General features: G+C 49.8%; 2 protein-coding genes across 6 annotated transcripts in view; one reads left to right on the top strand and one right to left on the bottom strand.

Moving 5' to 3' along the window:
• The window catches only part of daam2 (dishevelled associated activator of morphogenesis 2), an 87892-nt gene extending 78746 nt beyond the window's left edge, over positions 1-9146 (bottom strand). The window contains exon 1 of the mRNA XM_018731385.2: positions 9116-9146. The gene's annotated coding sequence lies outside the window, so the exon portion shown is untranslated. The remainder of the gene's footprint in view (positions 1-9115) is intronic.
• Positions 9147-10822: 1676 nt separating this feature from the next.
• Positions 10823-19750, top strand: part of kif6 (kinesin family member 6) — a 64415-nt gene continuing 55487 nt past the window's right edge. For all 5 annotated transcript variants that reach the window (XM_018755248.2, XM_018755169.2, XM_018755092.2 and 2 more), the window contains exons 1-5: positions 10823-10971; positions 12208-12317; positions 13676-13750; positions 18501-18648; positions 18820-18929. In XM_018755248.2, the coding sequence (XP_018610764.2) occupies positions 10912-10971; positions 12208-12317; positions 13676-13750; positions 18501-18648; positions 18820-18929 (503 nt within the window). In that variant the 5' untranslated portion in view covers positions 10823-10911. The remainder of the gene's footprint in view (positions 10972-12207; positions 12318-13675; positions 13751-18500; positions 18649-18819; positions 18930-19750) is intronic.

Here is a 19750-nt window from a genome sequence, read left to right as displayed (position 1 = left end):
TTCCCAATCACGGTCTTCTGGCTCAAGTATACATGACGTGTAATTAAGCTACCGTGTCATGGTCATCGTGTTCAAAGCGGAATTCGCCGCAGAGCACCGTGCGACACGCTAAGTGCTTTTCCATCGCTCCCGACTGGGCAGGATGCAAAACCGGGGCTCTCGATGAAATGGTAAAGACTCTACTTGGAGCGGTGCTGATGGTTAAGAGTCTACTGGGGGCGAACAGCCATACGATGGAGAATTGCCATTCTTTGGCCAGAGAAAAATTGTCACCAGGGGCAGCAATTTGGATGGTGGGGCAGCGGATAGCAACGTGGTTAAGGAACTGGTTCCGTGTCTAAATCTGCAGCATCGGATCTTTTGAGGCGCTTCTGTAAAACATTGTGCTGGATGAATGTTGAACATCAACCTTTATTGAGGTGAAACATACAGTTCTGGAACCCAGTGGAGATGGATGGATGTCCAGGGTTGTCATGGTGGCACAATTCCCAAGTTCTCTGTCCTGTGACATTGTCCTCCCTCCACCTCTAGCGTTGGTTTCCACAGCATCCTCATCCTCATCTCTGGTACATCTCGTGGTAGCTCTCCATCTTTCTGGCCATTCCTGGCACCTGATCTATATATTCTCATGAATATTTCCCCATTTAGCCACATCTCTCCATGGATTTACCACCAAGGATAGAAGCTGCTCATCACTTCTAGTTGGATCATAGCCTCCTCGACATCTCACGGGTCCCATTTCACAGTGTTATTTCCCACTGCTGACTGAAAAAAAGACGTCAGACTGGCCTCGCTCTCAGGGTGGAGCAAGGTGTGCTGATTCTTCGGAAGGAGGTGTGCTTGCTCCTTGTTACTCATGTTTGTATTATGGGTTTCATACAAGAATAATTCGTTTTTAATATGCCCCACATCCTTTCCTCATGTTTGCCTAATGAGTTTTCTACATGCCGGCGTCAGCTCCCTTATGAGCCGCTGCAACGGTAAAGACGTGGTGTTGGATGATCTCAGACCACCTTCAGGAGCCCGCTGGCTGCGCTCAGCTGTTTCGGATGACCCGTTAAACGTTCAGAAACGCTGTTTTCATTCCCTCGCGGTGACACCGGACAATTTTGGATTGGCTGAGCTATGGGTCAGAGGTCAGAGTCTGACATTTCCCTTCCAGTGTGATGAATGTGGAGAAAGGGTACCTGAACGGCTTGAGCAAACAAACCGGACACGTGTCCTTCTCGAAGGCGGTCTGTCGTCGACGGCAACCGCCTCACTCCCTCACATATGTTAGCAATAACGAGGGCTGAGGAGGAAAAGGAGGTGCCACGTGGAGGTGACCGTTTTCCTTTGCATTGGCTCCGCCCCTCCCATTCCCATCCTCGTATGCGCCTTCACAATGCATCCGCCTTCCAGCTTCCCTTCCTTGACACCATACAAGAGCAGTGACCCGGAGAGGGCCCGGCAGCCACTTCCCATCATCCTCTTGGGCTGGCACACATCGGTTCCCCAGGATGGGGGGGGTGACACGGCGCCCCGGCGAGCGGCCGCCACTCAACACGAGCAGCCAGCGGACAGGATGTGGCTTAGAGGAGCATAGTCTGATGCCTACTGTCACAAAAGCAATCCTCCGAGCGCCAGGGGCACCGTTACCATGGCAATGACCTCGAGCATGAGCATCGGGATCACTGGATTGGCGTCAGTGGCCTGACAGCAACGTCACATAAAAGTCCCGCTTGATGAGGAGGTAATGTAGCGGTTAGCATCATAACCTTGTGATTGAAGGTCCCGGGTTCGAATCCCTGTTTCTGTAGCACGCTTGATCGCTTACCCTAAATTTATACAGCAAACATGATGCTGTTGTATTAACAGGGAACCCTTGTCAGTGGCTTAGGGTACAACCCTCCCATTGAGAGCTGTCAGTTGATGAATGTACAGTATTATAATAATAATAACAGTAATAATAGAAGACCACAGAGGTTACAGCTCACCAGAGTTTTGCTCCATGTAGGAAGAATGATTTTGCTTTTGTGTTTCGGGATCTGAACTGTTAGCTGGCTGATTGACCAACTGGCAGGGTGGGGGGTGGGGGGATGGGACTTTGCGGGCCACACATAGGTGGCGCTGCTACTTTGACAGGTCATGTCCCGGGAGCGTCGGCCGTTCCTTCCCCTCTCTCCTGATCACACCGCACGGGGCACATCACCTCCTTCTCTCCTTCTGCCTCATTCCATCTCGGTCGCTTCTCACTCTTTAATCTTTGAGCGCATTTGTGCCGCACACGCGTGTTCTCTTCCTCCTTGCTCTGCGAGGCCGTTGGCGTCGGAGCGCCTGCACACCAGGAAAGCTATTTATACTTGGCAGTCGGGGTGGTTAACGCTGCAAGCGACGGCTGCCAAGCATCGGGGAGCTGCCGGGCCCACCCCGCTCCACCTCGGTCGCTGCGACCGCAGGCGGGCTGTCGGAGGGAGTGGGGCGGCAGCCCCACCCGCACCCCCTCACTGCGGCCCTGCACCCGCCCAAAAATAGAGGAGCCTTTCCTCCCTCCTGCCGGCACAACTTCCCTCCTCTGCTTCCCTCTTACCTCATTTTTCCTTCCCCCCAAATTGCCAGGTGCCCCCCTGCAGGCTGCTTGCGGTGCACACGCTACGGCAGGTGCGGACCGCGTACGCCTCCTGTCCGACCGCTCCTCAGCTTCTCACGCGTAGGAAAGAAGAAAGTTGTGTAAGAAGTTTCCAAAGCTCAGCGAGGGAGGGGTTTACACACACACGTGCCCACACACACACACACACACACACACACACACACACACACTTCTCACATCATGTCCCATGTTGGACTTGAAGTAACATCTGCCTTGCGGTGAAATGCCATCATCCCCTGCCAGTGACAAACCTGGCAGCACTTGAGATGTTGCGTGCAGAGAGCTCTTCACGGGCCAACGGATGGTGCACAACTCGGACCCTGCGGGTGAAACCTTGCTGACTGCTCTGTGTGTGTGTGTGTGTGTGTGTGTGTCTGTCTGTCTCATATGTGCCACACTGCGAACACAAGGTTTGTGGTGTCTGAGTATGGTAACTACTCCCTGGGGGCAGCAGGGGGAGTAGTGGTTAAGGATGATCTTTTGAAGTCAAATGAGCTGGGTTCAAATCCCACCTCCTGCTGTATGACCTTTGATTTACCTTAAGGTGTAAATCACTGTAAGTTCTTCAGTGTACAAAGACAATGTTGTAACTCAGTTTGAACAAGAGTCAGATAAATAAATAGTAAGTGCAGACATGAAAACTGCCACAGTCCCCTGGGGCTCCTGAAAGCCTGGAGACTGACAGAAGGAGCATCTCAGCTGAACATAGTAAATCTATTGTAATCCAATGGTAAAACCATTCACTTGAAACAACAGCGTTGGGCACGTTGTGCACGTATTGTACCATCAAACTGATCTTTCCTGCAGACGAGACCCTCAAGATGACATTAGTCCACTGCACATCAATCCACCGCTTCTGAATACTGAAGAAATGTGGACCGAACCCGTCGCCGTGCGGCTTGGAGTCCAAATGCAGTTGTTTGTCCGAGCCGTGTCACCGTCTGGAGCAAAGAATGCAGCCCAAGGCCGGTTAGCAGACGAAACTCGAAGACCGTGCCATAAATAGGGCCTGTCTGCCTCACACGTTTCCGTCTGGTTTGGGTTCGAAGAGCAGAATGGGGTGAAGGCAGTGAGGTGGAAACACGGTCATCGCTCTGCAGCCTGTGAACGGCTCATCACCGGCCAACGACCTCCCCCGTTGCCCATAGAGCAGCGCAAACCCGGCTTACCGCGGTACTGGAGGAAAATGAGCAAAACCCGTCCTGAAAATCATCGACATTTACATGCATCTGACTTTGATCTTCCTCCAAGGCGCTTCCCCAGTCCTTCAGAGACCACATGGAGAAGGTTGTACTTCTGAAACCAATGAGAAGACTGGTTGCGGTCGATTGGCTGCCGTTGAAACGTTAAGAAAGTATTTCGAGTTGCTGTGGAGGCCTCGCGCCGTGACTCGGAACCCTGGGAACTCGGTAGAGTACGCGGTGTGTCCCTTCATGTCAGTTGTGTGTCAGTTAGGGTGTATTCGGCGCAGGAAGGACAAGCAGCGTGTTGCCTCCAAACGCTCGAGGTGAGACACTGTGAACTTCGGCACCGCACGGAAAAACTGGTTTGCTTTCGGCGAGTTTTCACTTTCGCAGCGTGCGGGGCGGGAGCGCGGCAGGGCCACGGAGCCGCGCTCAAAGGCAGAGCCACGACACGTCTGGGTTCCTTGTTCCATTGTTTTTCCTTCCAGAAGTTTCACCCAGATGTGACGACACCCGGCACCTCGGCCCTGAAGCGATCGCCGCCTCCGACGGCGACACGGGACAGTGGCGTTTGTCCTCACCGCGGGGACGGGAAGCACCCAGGAGAATCGGCCCGACGGGTTCCGAGCGGAATCGAGGGCAGAGGGAAACCAGGGCCGCATGACTTCCTTTTGCGCAAATGAAAATTCCACTTTTAGCGGAAGAATAGAGGCGAATCCTCTGCGGCGTGGGCCACGGGAGGAGGAATGCGGTCCGTGTGGTCGGACAGGTTCGCGCATCCGCTCTGCTTTGTGTCTGCGGTGCCAGATGCACCGACCGGCCGCTGCCCCGCGAGCCGAGGGATGAAGGGGCACAGTGAGAGCCGCCAGGGCCCCTTCCCTTTACGCCTGGGAGCCACTAGTGGGGAAGGTGGGGATGCAGCGTGGCGGCTGGGGACACCACCCTGAAACTCAAAGGTTATTGGGTCAAATCCCAGGAGGGCCTTTAATGTCAATCCCTTCAGAAAGGCACCTCCATTAGGGGACAGCAGGTGGCGCGGTGGTTAGTGCCACCACTTTGCAACAGAAGGAACCAAGTTTGAGTCCCAGCTCCTACCTCAATCCCCATACCTTTGATCATGGTATTTACTCCAGACTGACACAGTAAAAAGTACCCAGCTGTATAAATGGGTAAATTGCATGCAGCGTACTGTACAAACCCCAAAGTGTAAGTCGTCTTGGAGGAAAGCGTGAAGTAAATGCATAAATAATAAAAAGGTGAGCTGTACATGCGCATTCAGTGCACACATCTTGCAGGAAAAGCAGCATCTCGATGAGTGAAAACAATAGGATTTTTCTTTAATAAATTTCACGTGTCTGCGTTAAAGAGCGTTTTTCTTTGCCGTAATGGCAAATGCTCAAAGTTAACCGCTCCCGGCATTGCCGACGTGCCGCTGATCTGAGATCAGATGTGCACTCCGCACTCGGCGCACTAAGTAAACAAAACACATGCCCGGACGCAGCAAATCCACGGGCGGGACGCAGGCTTGGACACACAGGTAGGACAGGTGCGGAACACCAAAGGCCTTTGTCTGTGCATGTCGAGCGAGGTGAAAGCGGCAGGTTTTCGGGGAAGTCGCTGGCGAACGTGGGCTGTTGGGCCGAAGCTCACGGCTTCGCCGCACCCGCCCTTCTCTGAGATCACTCTCAAAGCGGCCTTGTTTCTCATCGATCCGGCGCCGGCACAATGGGGGACCGAAGTGCAAATAAGACACGGCAGCATCACAGAGGCAGCTGGCATCAACGTGGCAGCCGATGCATTAGCGAAAGGACAAAGGAGGCATTATGGGGAATATTTATCCAACCTTCGTCTCACAATATCGGCCTCTGATCGCAAGAGGCCGACGGTGCTGTCAACGACCGCAGGATGGACCCGAGTGACTGACACCCGCGTCTCTCCTGACAGATGAGCGAGACTCCACACCCATCTGTTTGGCCAGAGCTACTACAGAGGGCCAGCAGGTGGCGCAGTTGTTAGAGCATCACCTTACACTTCGCTGGCATGTACCTTGCATTCAGAAAGATCCAGCTTTCAGTGTCATTCCCACTGCAGTACCCATCTGCATGGGAGAGTGGAAGTGTTACCTCCTCGGCTAAGAGTCTGGGAGTAACAAGTGACACGAGCCTCTCATTCTCTCAACATATCGAAGCCACAACCCGGTCCTGCAGATACATCTTGCATAATATTCGTAGGATCCGTCCCTACCTCTCGATCGACTCCGCCCAGCTGCTTGTCCAGGCCATGGTGACGTCTCGTCTGGACACTGCAACTCTCTCCTGTGTGGCCTTCCTGCTACTGCCATCAAACCTCTACAGCTTCTACAAAATGCTGCTCCACGAGTTGTGGTTGACTTGTCGAAGCGTTCCCATGTATCTCCTCTACCTGTTTCTCTGCATTGGCTTCCTATAGCTGCCCAGATCAAATTCAAGACCCTGGTTATGGCCTACAGATGCATCAATGGAACTGCTCCCAGCTATGTACAAAACTTGATCATCCACTACACCCAAACCAGACCCCTTCGCTCGTCTGCTTCTGCCCTTTTGGTGTCCCACGCACGAAACGTAAAGCATGGAGCTTCTTGGTTCTGGGTCCATTGCGGCGGAACGACCTCCCTCTCTCACTCAGAACTGTAGAAACTCTGTCTACATTCAAGAAGGGTCTGAAAACTCACCTTTTCCGGACCCGTTTCGCCCAAGATCTCTCCAGCTCATGTACGGTGTAAATGTTCATACACCGTAACTTCATGGTCATCCCCAGATAAGCCTTTATTCAGCCGTTACTCCGGCATATGTGATTGTTTCTGTATCTTATATTATTAAAAAAAAAAAAGAAAATTGATAGGAGGTTATCAGGATTCATCCATCCTGCGCTTTATGCACCTACTCGAGCAATGAACACCGGTGCATCAAGTGGAAAGTAACAAAGTAGGTTTACTTAAGAATCACGTCTGCAGCCGTGCCTCTTTCTCTTAATGTAATGCACAAATTGTATTTTCTCTGAGATGTACGTCGCTTTGGAGAAAAGCGTCTGCTAAATGAATAAATGTAAATGTAAATTTAAGTGTCAGATAAATTAATTAAAAATAAGACACCATTGTAAGGTCAGTAGGTGGTGTAGTAGTTACAACTGTCACCTCAAAATCCCAAAAATCCAGGCTTTAATCCCACACCCTTGACGCAGTAAAAATTACCCGGCTCCATAAATTGGCAAATCAGTTTAAGCATCTTAACCCTGTAAGTCGCTTTGGAGTAAAGTTTCAGCTTAATGAATAAAAAATAATAAAGAAATACCTCTGTGGGGCAATGGGTGGCGCAGTGGTTAGAGTTTTCACTTTACAGTCCCAAAACCAAGGTTTTAATCCCACCACCTACTGTAGTACCCTAAAGTGACATGGTAAAAATTACCCTGTTGTATGAATTGTTGAAAAACCGCAAGTAGTTTATTGTACAAACCTGACACTGTGAGCCGCATTGGAGCAAAAAAGGTTTGATGAAAGCTCCAGCTTCCAGCTGCCCATCTCCGTACCCTGATTACTGTATTTTTCATCGTCTCACCCAATCAGCACGCGGTCCTGGAGGGATAGACCACACCGGTATGGTCACGCTCTCCACTTGGACCTGTTTGTGTAACTGAAACCCCCTCTCCCCCCACAGCACCACCCCATCCCTTCCAGCTCCCCTCACGGTTCGAGCGTGTCGGCACATCGTGAGCCCCTCGCCAGTAGGACGTCCTCTCAGCAACAACGCAGCGACCCCCTCCGCATTGATTGGCTGGGATGTGCGAAAATCAGAAGAGTCACCCCTGCGCTTTCGAGCCGATTTCACGCTTTTACAGTAATTGCAGCTCTTACGTAGTGGGCCGGCGATGCTTTCGCTCACAACCGATTACAGAGGTGATCGTTTCGCGCTCAAAGGCATCGAGATGGTGTACGTCTCACTGAAGCATGCTGGGTAATATTACAAATAGTTTGCCTTCTGGGATTTGAAGCAGCAGAGTGTGATGAGTTCAGAACTGTGACCGCTAAGAGATGAGGTCGATGGGTTTCGCCGTCCCTCAGGCATGCTGGCCTTTTGCTCCCGCCAGACCCAGGTCAGCGTTCTGAGCATGTGATCCGCACCGAGGACACGGCTGCTCGCCGCAGGGGGCCCTTCCAGGTGAAACCGGAGAACCGGCCCTGAGAAACCCCTCTGGAAGGAGCCGTGCGGTCGGTCACACGCTGACCCAAAGCTACCCCAGCAGGGTCGCGTCTCTAGGGCAACCTTCCAACCGCTGAGCAACCCCACCTACCAACCATGACCAGAGGTCACTCAGAAAGTCCGAGTGCCTTAAGGCGGGATTCGGCGAAACATCCACACCCCACCGGTTACACCTCCAGCACGAGGGGGTAGCAGGGAGCGCAGTGGTTATAACTCTTGCCTTGCACTCAAAGGACCCAGGTTCAGATCCCGCCTCCTGCTCTCGCACCCTTGTGCACGGTACTTTCCCTGAACGGATACAATAAAATGACCCAGGAGTACAAACAGGTAAATCACTGTAAGTCAATCTGAAGGAAGGTATCAGCTGATTTAATATGGTAAAAATAGAACATGCGGGTGGAAAGTGAGGGACCGAACATATGACGTGACCCGGTGCTCCTGTCACGTAAGAAGTAAGGACTGCTGAGGGATGCCTTCAAGGTTAAAAATGAGCGAAGAAGAGCCTCCAGTCAGTGTGTCAATCAAGTCGCAGGTGGAAAATGACACTGGGACTTGGACACCATGACCAGGTGGACCTTCTGCAGGATCGGCACCCGCATGTTCACCAGTTCCTGGTTCCTTCGCTCCAAGAGGCTCCTTCCTGGCTGTGCTGCACCCTTGGGAAGAACCCTAGGAGCTGGAGAACTACCCACAAGACAAAAAGCTTGTATAAAACACCCACACACACAAACCCTGCACACTACACACACCTTTCTGACCAGGTGCACTTTGCCTCTGCAGGTAAAGTTCAGATGTTCTTTACACCTAAACCTCCTCGTCCAACCGACCAGCGGTACGAGCCACACGCCTGGCAGAGGTGACCTTAAGGGGGGTGATGATCCAGAGACTCCGCTCATGCACCATCACAACGGGACGCAGTCGCGAGACGACTCAGTCGGCGGTGATCCAAGTAACCGGCATGTTTGGAAGTCCATCGTAACTAAAAGAAGACACGAGTGGCGCGGCCCGGCTCACTGAGGCTCCCTGTCCGGGCAGAACGCGAGGGCACAGCCGAGGTGCGGGTGTACCTTTCCGAGAAGACCTGTCAGCCTGTCCTGCGCCGCCGGCCCGCCGCGCTCAGGGCTGCAGGATCGGTGTGGCGGTGGTGGTGTCCGCGAGCGGGCAGCCAAGTAATCCAGGGATCCGGGATGGAGGTGGGGGGGGAGGTGTGTGGTAGACCAGGCACAGCGCTGCACACACTGACTGTGTCTCGCGGCGGACCAAATGACTCTCTCTCTCTCTCTCTCTCTCTCTCTCTCTCCCCCCCCATCTTCTCGCTCGTCCTCCACCCACTCTCCCTCCCTCTCCTCTCACTCTTCAGCCCCTCCAACAAGAGCAGGACTCAGATTATTTCTGGAAGCGCAGAGGCCCTGCAAGATCAGCGACAGCGCCCGCAGTCCCAACTCCGGCGACAAATTCGAAGCAGATTCCTGCTGCCGATGTTTTCGAAATGCATTTGCGAATGACCTTTATTTTAACGTGTCAAGTTGTCGATGTAAACCTGAACTGGCCCCATCTGTCCGTGAAAAACAAGATGTAACGTACATGTACATGACAACCTGTGGATCCACAGCACAAGTCTGAGGCTCCAAACCTTCTTCTTGCACTATTTCTCCGCATCTGCTGTTTTGCCCAAATGACAGTACGTTCGCACATTTACATTTATCCATTTTGCTGATGCTTTTCTCCAAAGCTACCAACAATTATGCACCCATTTATACAGCTGTGTAACTTTACCAGAACAATTTAGGGTTAGTATTTTGCTCAAGGGTACAACAGCTGGAGGTGGGTTTGAACCTGCAACCTTTGGGTCCAAAGGCAGCAGCTTATGTTGATTACAGTATCTGAAATAATTAAATTATATACTAACACATTTTATGTTTGAAATTATATAATTCTATTGAAATATAGATATATTAATTAAATTATATTGAACTATAATAGGGGGCGCGGTGGCGCAGTGGCGCAGTGGGTTTAGCCGGGTCCTGCTCTCCGGTGGGTCTGGCGTTCGAGTCCCGCTTGGGGTGCCTTGCGGCAGACTGGCGTCCCGTCCTGGGTGTGTCCCCCTCCCCCTCCGGCCTTACGCCCTGTGTTGCCGGGTAGGCTCCGGTTCCCCGTGACCCCGTATGGGACAAGCGGTTCTGAAAATGTGTGTGTGTGTGAGTGTGATTATATAGAAAGTCATGCATCTTCACTCCTGCTATTATCTCTTTGTCCAATAGGCGGCGCACTCGGTGATACAATATTGAACTTCAAAAGCCTCAAAATTACTTCTGAAACTGTATAAACTTGTAATTTATGCAACGATAGAATAACTTTCTATTTAACGTCAGGCTTCAACAAAATGTTATTATATATATAAACTTAATATGATATTTATTTGAAGGAAATCATGTAGCTTTTTACTTAAAACATTTAAAGAGTAATGAGAATATAAATTAAATGCGTTTTATTTTATTTATTTGTATGTAACAGAATACAGCGCGGTCACTGACGTCACTTAAAATCTGATCACTCATCTAACAAATATTGTCTGACACTTAGGAATATGAATATATATTGTACCACGCTGCCACATTGGGTCACTAGGCGAACCAATCAGATTTCATATTGCGCCGACTCCGGAGAGTAGTTTGACCAATCAGTTTTCAAAATGGTCTCGGCAGGAGTGAATTGCACCAATCACATTTCACCAAGCACTTTCACGCAAACGTCACTGTTCACTTAGCAACGGCTTCAACACAAATGAGAGGAGCCGGAGGAGCTCGAATTTCCCATTAAATTTCGATAAAAGTTCTTAAACCACATTCGCTATAACTGCAAAATGGTTAAACAGACTATTCAGATATTTGCCCGTGTAAAACCTACTAAGAAAAGTCCCTCGGTGAGTACCGTCCACTGTTTATATAGTTAGTTAGCTGGCAGGTTAGCAACACGGCTAAACACAACCAACCATTCAACAATAACATTTTACTGTGTTCAGGGGCAACTTTTACAGCTAAAACCAGTCTGTCTGAGGGAAATAATACGTCTCCCCTTCGGGATTTATACATTACTAACGATACACATTAATTTTTCCAGCACCTTGAGGCGTTTTTTTTTTTAAATGTGTCACAGTGAGATTTCGCGGAGTAAAGAATAAAAGTAAATGTATGTGTCAAATGTAAAGTCATTTAAGAACTTAAATTTGCTTATTTTTGCTTTTCAAAAAACTGAGTAAGTCGTCTAGGCTTCAACAGCAGCATCCTGCCTGGGATTGGCAGTCCGGAACCTCAGCTGCTGCGCCACCTGCTGGGCCGACAGTGACGGTGCTGCGTTGTTGGATGGTCTCTCATCCCTCGCCGCTCTTTTTCTCGACAGTTCCCCGCTGTTCTTCTTCCGTGTTTATTTGCGCGCTTTGTAGGGTCGACATCAGGGAGGCACGGAGGGACACAGCTGTGTAAGCCAGCCTCTTCTCGCTTGAAGCCTCCCTGCAGAGGTGCAGCAAAGCCTGCTGGGAAACGGTAGCGGGAAGCAGTGGGCTGCTGACTAACCGCCCCCCATGTGTAGCCCTGGGGGTGGAATTGTCCGCAGCGGCGTTCATGGTGCAAACCAGCCTGCTAATGGACGCCTTATTGGATTACGCCAATGGGAGGGGGTGAGGATCAGTGCTGCTCATCATGGTTAATGTCATAAAGCACCGTGCAGCAAGCGGAGCTCAGCGAGGGTCTTTGGAGCCTGAGGCCTTCTGGGCCCCCGCGACCTTTGAGGTCCACGCTCGAGCGGAGGGCTCCTTGGCGCCAGCTTGCCGTTACAGGGGCGGTAATGGACGTTTTCCAGTTATTTAGGTCGCACCCACTGTTTGTTGGGGTCTCCGGGGGTCAGCGTTGATTCATAACCATATGTGGGAACACATGTTGTGCCGTGAAGCACCAGGTGGCCTTCAAAGCATCACGTCAGCACAGCGCTGCACCGTGGGTTCGCTTCTCAATAGAAATATTGTGCATCTCATGTTTTGTTACCGTGCTGATCCCTGATGCGCGTGTTTACCGGGAGGGAGGGGGAAGTGGGGGGTCTGAGTCAGTGTCACCGCATGGTGCAGCGTTAACACTCCTCATGGGGGCTTCACGCCCACACGTAGGTCTACTCCGTGGATGAGGACGAGCGAGCCGGCTCAAGCCTGGAGTTCCTGGTGCCTCGGGATTTAGCTGACGGCTTTGTGAACAACAAGAAGGAGAACTACAGGTTCAGGTGAGGGCAAGGGACCCGTGTACACTGGTTACGGACTTTCAAAGTCACATTTTCCCATTTATTTACTCTAGTTATATTCTTTTCACAACTAAAGCCGTGTGAAATCAATCCACATTTCCGTAGCTAGCCATTAGTTGGAAGAAAAATGTTTTACAACATGTATGAGTGACTCTGAACTTGCTTCCACTCATAGTCCTTTTAAATAAAAGTTTTAATTTTAATGGTTAAGGTGTTTACAGACCTTAACAAGTGAACAAATGGGCAATGTTTATATTATTATGCTTTAATTGATAGTATATGTAATAAACCTGAAAGTGGCCAGAAGGTAATGAACACCGGACATATTATTATGTGATGAATCGGTCAGCACCCGAAAAGAAAGTAGTCTTCTCAGCCGGAACAAGGCGTTCTCCTTGCTTGCTCTAGGGTATTACTGCAGGAGGTGGGAGATGGGATTCGAACCTGCCACCTCAGAGTCCAAAGGCAGCAGTTCTTTGAACAAATGTCTGGTCCCAGTTATATTCATAAACAGAGGAACCCCAGGATATTTTTACCACCCCCAGGAGCATCTTGCAGGGTAGCTGAGCTTTGGCTGCTTTCCACTTTGATGCCAAACGGTCACCAGATGCCAATCTCAGATCTCCTTCAGAATCATTGTATCTGGACACGAAATGTTGGACGTGAGGTGTAGAACGCCTTGTGACAGGTCCCTGTTTTCTAGAGAGAGAACCTCTGAAGCAGGAGGCCATGTGTGGAAATGTGCGATTTCGCCATGTGCCGTTGAACTCATGAGTCAGAACTGCAACATCTGGCTCGTTCTGGTTACGAAGGCTGGAGTGCCATCGACTGGGCTGGGCCCGGCTGTTCTGCAGCCAAGAGCTAAATATGAAATTCACGGTCACTGGACGCAGCTGTGGACGCGGAGAGCCTGTTTAACCGCGTTGCCCTCACTGGGAAGACGGGGGCTCCTTGCACACATGAAAATATGATATTGAATTTAAAGCGTGAAGAGAGTTGATCTTTTTTAGATGCCATCTGCCTCGGGGTTGAGGTGGGGCTTCCTTTTAAGGGGAGGATTGTACACCCTCCCTGAGCATGAAATATGAAAATCTGGCAAAATAAATCTCTGGTCTTTCCGTACTCCAATCATAAACGTCTGTTTCATTCTATTTACAGTCTGTGGTTTGGCCTCTCTTGGACAAAACAAATTATGCTTGCTCTAGATATTAGTGTACTGAGTAAACTGAATGTTACTATGTTGAAATGCAACTTGTGCGGCTCTCAGGCTCCTGTGTTGTGTGTCCATTTGTCTTCTCACCCTGAACCAGGTGGTCTCCTCACTGTGACTTGCCTTGCAGGTTCCAGAAGGTGTTTGATCAGACAGCCAAGCAGGAGGAGATCTTTGAGCACATCGCCAAGCCGGTGGCCGACAGGTGAGTGTGTCAGCAGGTGTCCAGTACCTGACGCTATAAGCCTTGCTGTACATCATGATCAAAGTGGGTGAGGAGTGGGGACTCCTGGACTAACAGCTTGGGACTTTTCATCCTTTGGAAGCAGGCCAGAGTTTTTCTGGCTGTGACACATTTCCAGTGTAGGTGAGGGAGACTGTGCAGACTGCCAGGGCTGAATTTCCCTCATCACAAAGTTATGGGACATCAGCCTGAATATCACAAAGTTATGGGATTGGGGGAAGGCTGTGAATTTTGTTCGACAACGTGCATATGTCCAGGCTCTGGATCTGACCCTCGGCTGCTATTTCCAATGGACCCCTCCTGCGATACACAGAGTCCGATTGTTGGACCCGTACACCGGGGCACATCCTACATCCAGTACAAATATTGAATGGCCCTGAGTAACACAGCACAGTGTGGTAATATGGCTGCCAGGTGTGACATTGCGTTGGATGCCTCCTGTCAGGCAGTGTGGAATTGTCACAGCTTCAATGACAGGCAACAATGGCAAGAAAAAGATGAAAAAATCATGTTGAAGGAAAGCATGCAATTTTTCTGCACTTTATTTAGGGAAACTCTTAAAAAAAGCATTACTCATTGTTTTTCCTTGAAGTTCTCAAAGCCCCACCCTTCAAGAGGGCACCGGGCCTGTAATTATTGCAACGCAGGCCACGAGGACAGCATCTCGCCACTCCAGGCGCAGATCCTATGGAGAGAAGGGGCTCTGGGAGACCACCCGACAGGCCAACATCCCTCCAGCGGGGAGGCCTGACTTAGTGACCAGTGGTCAGGGTGCTACTGATAGCTGGTGGTCGCCATCGCTGTATGTCTGCACTCTCAGAGTGGGGACATGGGGACGGTGTGGCAGTGACCCCATCTGATAATCCCAACCAACTGACCCCCTCCAATGTTCTCTTCCTGCCGCCCCCGTCCAGCAGGACACTGTTGTTTGTGTCAGGCGAGGACACTGGCCCTCTGTGTTGATTCTGGGCAGGCATCTGAAAGGACAGGAACAAAAATATTACCGCTGTTTGGATGCGTTTTGGCCGCAGAGCTGCTATTTTCCTCCGAGTGGGAGTTGTGATTTTTTTTTAATGTGTTTTTGTGAGTGTGTGTGTGTGCGCGCGCATGCGTGTGTGTGTCTTGTTGTCTGTTTTCCCTCTTCGGTGCTTAAAGCCTGAGAAGAATCTCTCTCCGTGCGTGTTAACATTGCCAGGCCACTCCTCAGCAGGCGGCACTTTCTTATCCCGAACCTGTGCTCCGCAGCACGTTTACTCCAGGTACCGCATGGCGTTCGTGAGCACACTGTTTACACGTGTTTATATATAACGAAGGGGCAGAGCAGAGCAGAACCATTCCTAAATATTTGCCTAATGAATGTCTGAAGGCCTCGTGTGTCCAGCTTGGCCCTTGTCCGCGCTGGGAAGCCCCGTCCATCCCCCGTCCCCTCTTTTCGGTGAAGGCCCAAGGCACATCTCTCTGAAGTCCAGGTGGACCATCTGTGGACCTCGCTGCAGAGCCCTGGGGAATTTGCACTGACTATAAACAGTTTGTTCCTGAGGTTGCCACCCTGTGTGTCATGGGCCTCCGTTCGTCCCTCACTCAGCGGTACTGAGACCATTACGCCCTTAAACTTGCCGTTATTTATTTCCAGAGCAGAGTCGGCCAAAGCGCTCGGCCTGCACCGTTAGCCATCTGGGTATTTAATGAAGCAGTTCCTGTTTATGTGCTTTGCTCAAGGGTGCAACAGCAGTTTTCCTCTGGGATTAGAACAAGAGGACATTTGGTTGAGAGTGCAGTTTCTCAACCACTAGACCACCTAGTGGAGATCAGGTCTGGTCTCTCTCTGTCTCGTTCATCAGGCGTGTAAGAGACTCGGTGAACTGAGCGTGAAGCACGTGCTGGACAGTGGACGGTGGATGCAGACAACATGGCTGTCCGTTTGGGTGGTCAGTGGCGAAGCATCGTGTGGCAGGCAGTTTGGGGGGTAGGCGAGAGATCTGTCTGGCATCTAAGAAGCCCTGCCTCGTATCTGAGGTCGCACCCCAGCAGGAGGCATCTGCGTGGAATTTCCTGTGATCAGATACAGCCAAGCACAGATCTGCCCCTTCCTCTCGGTCTGCTTGCCTGGTTCCCATCCCATCACCCAATCAATTCAGCGGCATTTGTGGAATCTGACAAGAGATAACATTGAAATGGTAAAGGCCCAAAAAGAGCTCAGCGATGTACTAAGTGTGTGCTCAGCACTTCCACTCTCTTGTCTTCAACAAGACTAACTGGACTGTGACGGGCTGCTTCATCAGTCATCATTTGGATGACTCTTCAGCTGCTCTGTCGTTCCTGACTGACTGGCTCCGATGACCGCATCGTTTTTGGTCGTGAGATCGGTTATAAAAAGTCAGTTTTTCCCCGTGACTCAAAGAAGAAGTCAGACATTTATAAATGTCCATTTCCTGGTCTCTTCAAGGTTTACCCTGCAGCACATCTGAAGACTGGTGGGATTGCATTTTGCCCTCATATGGTCATCCAGTTCATGTTTGGTCCCTCACTTTCATTTTGACATTGAAACCATAATAAAGGACTAATTTTATTGCATTTTATTATATCTTCAAGACAAAGTATATATTAAACTGGCTGCTTAATGTTCTCTCAGAGCTACTGAAGGGTGAGATTAAGATGCCAAGGCTGAATCCCATGCCTGCTGGCAAATAAAGTGTGCGTACTTCCTTTTTTCACTGGTGAAATGAACCTCCATCTAAGATCCCTGTCCTGGCTGGCACTGCTGAGAAGACCCAGGGAAGCAGGAACATCAGGCATTAAGAGGGGAGATGATTCATACTTTTATTATTTTTTCTTCTTTCACTTGCAACCAGGGAAGGGCTTCCCATTAAATCAACAGTACAGAGCCCTTGCCGTTTTCGAAATGGGACCATGGTGACGGGGAGTGGAAAGGAGAAGGGTCACCCAGGAGCTGTTCTTAGAAACATAGGTCTTGCATCCTGCTCTAGAGTGATAATAAGCAGAAAGTTTTGAGTTCAGGAGAAGTGCACAGGCCTGCCTGAGAAGAGCTATTTGGGCTGTCAAGGAGCTCTGCGGAGTATAATAAACACCACTGATGGTGTAACCAGGACCAGGCCCTTCCACCCACACTTCTCACAGCAAAATGGCCACGAGGGTTCTAATAATAAAAGGACGGGTGAAATGATGTCACACTGGCGCACGGTTCTTTTTCGCATCTTGTCCACGTTCCACAGACGCCGAGGCGGATGCGGTGCGGTTTGCTGTGCGTCTTCACAGCACGGTGGAAAAACTCTGCGATCGCAACGAGGAAGGATGGCCGAGTGCCCCATGGAGCCACATCAGTCTCCAAAGGGAGAGATGGGTAAACAGGAAGAGGCTCAAGGAAACGCCCTGGTCTGAGCGACAGACACCAGGCCGCAGGACTGCTTCTGGCGTTATGAAGTGGACTTTGTGCTTCCTTGACTGTCGCATTTTTAATCCCGTCACATTATGTGGATAAAAGGTCCAATTCAGTTGTTTATGTGTTCACTAAAACAAAACCTAATGGCGGTAAATGCTCTCGGGCCGTGAGCTAAATAGGAATGCTTGGTATCCCTACATCATTTTTGGAGTGCTACACAGCCACGTGATGCAGTTGTGAACACTGCTCAGATAATGCGCGGAATGTGTCCCATGCGGCCGTTCCTGACATTTGACCCTCTGTTGAGTTCAGAGAAAACCATCAGCATGTGAAACTTATTTGTTTTGCCGTTGTCATCCCTGTTCATCACGAAGGCATTTTTATTGTTCCGAGCGTCCTTTACCCAAAGTGTAGCTCGCTGTCCCAGCTGAAAGGATGCGTTGCGTGGAAAACTCTTGGTGCTTTCGACAGCAAATACAAACAGAATTCTTCTCGGGAATGTCCTTGTCCTCTCTGTTGCCCAAGGTCGCATTGCTTATGGAAAGTCTGGCAAACATTGGGTGAATAACGGTGGATCTGCTAGGGGAACAACCCTGTCTTGGACCAAAAAGAAATGCTCTGACCCAGAATGCTGTATTTTCCTTTGTCGGCTCGGAAATGCAGAACCAAAGCTGAGTTTACAAACTGCTGCTGAGGAGCCTGATGGATTTTGGTCGTCACCGTAGTCTGTGGTTTGTCACAGTCAGGTATCTGTTGCAATTAGAGTGAACTTTGCCATGAGTTTTTCATGCCATTCATAATACTGGGTTTAATTCAATTCAATTCTAGTCTTGGATTTCTGTGCAACTGGAATTTTTTAAAATTTGTTTGAGCCATCAGTTCCTGCAAAAGGCAGCTATTCCATTAAAATGGTGAATTTTAAGACTTTGTGGAAACGGTATAAATGCAACCTGTTAATTTGATGACTCCGCTTGGTTTGTCTCCCGAGATGGTCTTGTCACTGCACCTCTTTGTGAAACCTTGAGATTGTGGGACTTGATAATTTTAGTCCTTTTGTGAGACACGGGAAGATTGTTGGCATCCATGGAGAAGGACCGTAGAACTACAAGGGCCAAAGGTCAGTGTGCTGGGTCATGCCTGACCTAGATCGTTTCGCCACGGAAGAATTTGTGTCATCAGAAGGTTTTGAAAGACAAGATAACCGTTTTTACTCTGAATAACCAGAAATATCCTGAATATCATTGTGTTATTTTCGGATCTTGAGCTGACAGTGTGTGACCGTGTGTGAGTGCTCTGCACTTTGATTTGCAGTGTGTTGGCTGGGTACAACGGCACCATCTTTGCCTACGGTCAGACGGGCAGTGGGAAGACCTTCACCATCACTGGGGGAGCGGAACGTTACAGTGACCGTGGCATCATCCCTCGAACACTCTCTTACCTGTACCAGCACTTCAACCAGGTGAGTCTCCTACCTGGACCAGTGGTTCACTAGTTATTGTCAGACTTGTTTTGGGTTCTTTACATGGGTGCGGACTAAGTATTTGTTAATGTGCTCAGTCTGTCAGTTCATTTTATTGATTGATTTGAGGAAATGATATGAATTTTTGTTGTTTGATGACCTGCACAACAGGACAGCGGCAAGATCTACACTACCCAGATTTCCTACCTGGAGATTTACAATGAAGTTGGGTATGACCTGCTTGACCCCCGCCATGAGGCACCTCGTTTAGAGGACCTACCGTGAGTCTCCTTTCCTCTGTCCAAACTCCTTTTCTCCAGTTCAGGATAGGAAATTTGTCACTTAATCCAATTTCATGTTAATCCCAAGCCTGGTTGAACGTCTCTGTTATGAAAATATATGAATCAGTGGTTTTGCTCGATAGCTATTCATTGTGTTGTAAATCGTGTACCACTTAAGGTTTCAGCATTCTTCCATAAAAACATTCTTCCATAAGTCTCACGTTATAATTAATGTGTATTTACACATAAATACCTGTGGTTTTCAAATCAGTGTCGTCCACATCTGTGCTTGTCTGACCATCTGACTCATACGTTGAGAAATACGGATGTTTCCACTGTCGACGGTCTCGCCACTCTCCGAGGAATTTCCAGAAACACACACTCGCACGCGCTGTGGACTCACAGAGCGCGATGAAATAAAACCTCCTATCAATAATGGAAATGAATGAGTCGACCCCGATATCCGAGTCGACCACACTAGGAAAGGAAACGTTCATTTCTCCTAGCTGCAAGCAGTAATTTATTCTGAGCTGGCTCTGCCTTGGGTACGCTACCTCACAGCCCCCCTGTCTCTCTCCATCTTTCTTCATCCGTCCTTCGCTCTCTCCCATCCTCTCTCTGGCTTCTCTCCCTCACCGGCCGCCTGCGTGTGATTCTAGGCCTGTGGTGAGAAAGTGATGGGATGGATTCTCACTGCAGCACTTCTCACCTGCTGGGAAGAATGTTTCTCTGTGTTTTCCCCTCCTTTTTACTTTTCTTGTTTCCACTTTTTTCCTCTACGCTGACTATTCGTGTTAGAAAGGTTCAAGGTCCAAATTTAC

Source organism: Scleropages formosus, chromosome 15 (assembly GCF_900964775.1).
Source record: "Scleropages formosus chromosome 15, fSclFor1.1, whole genome shotgun sequence".
NCBI lineage: Eukaryota > Metazoa > Chordata > Actinopteri > Osteoglossiformes > Osteoglossidae > Scleropages > Scleropages formosus.
The sequence above is the reverse complement of the archived record's forward strand: the minus strand, read 5'-3'. Positions and strand labels throughout refer to the sequence as shown.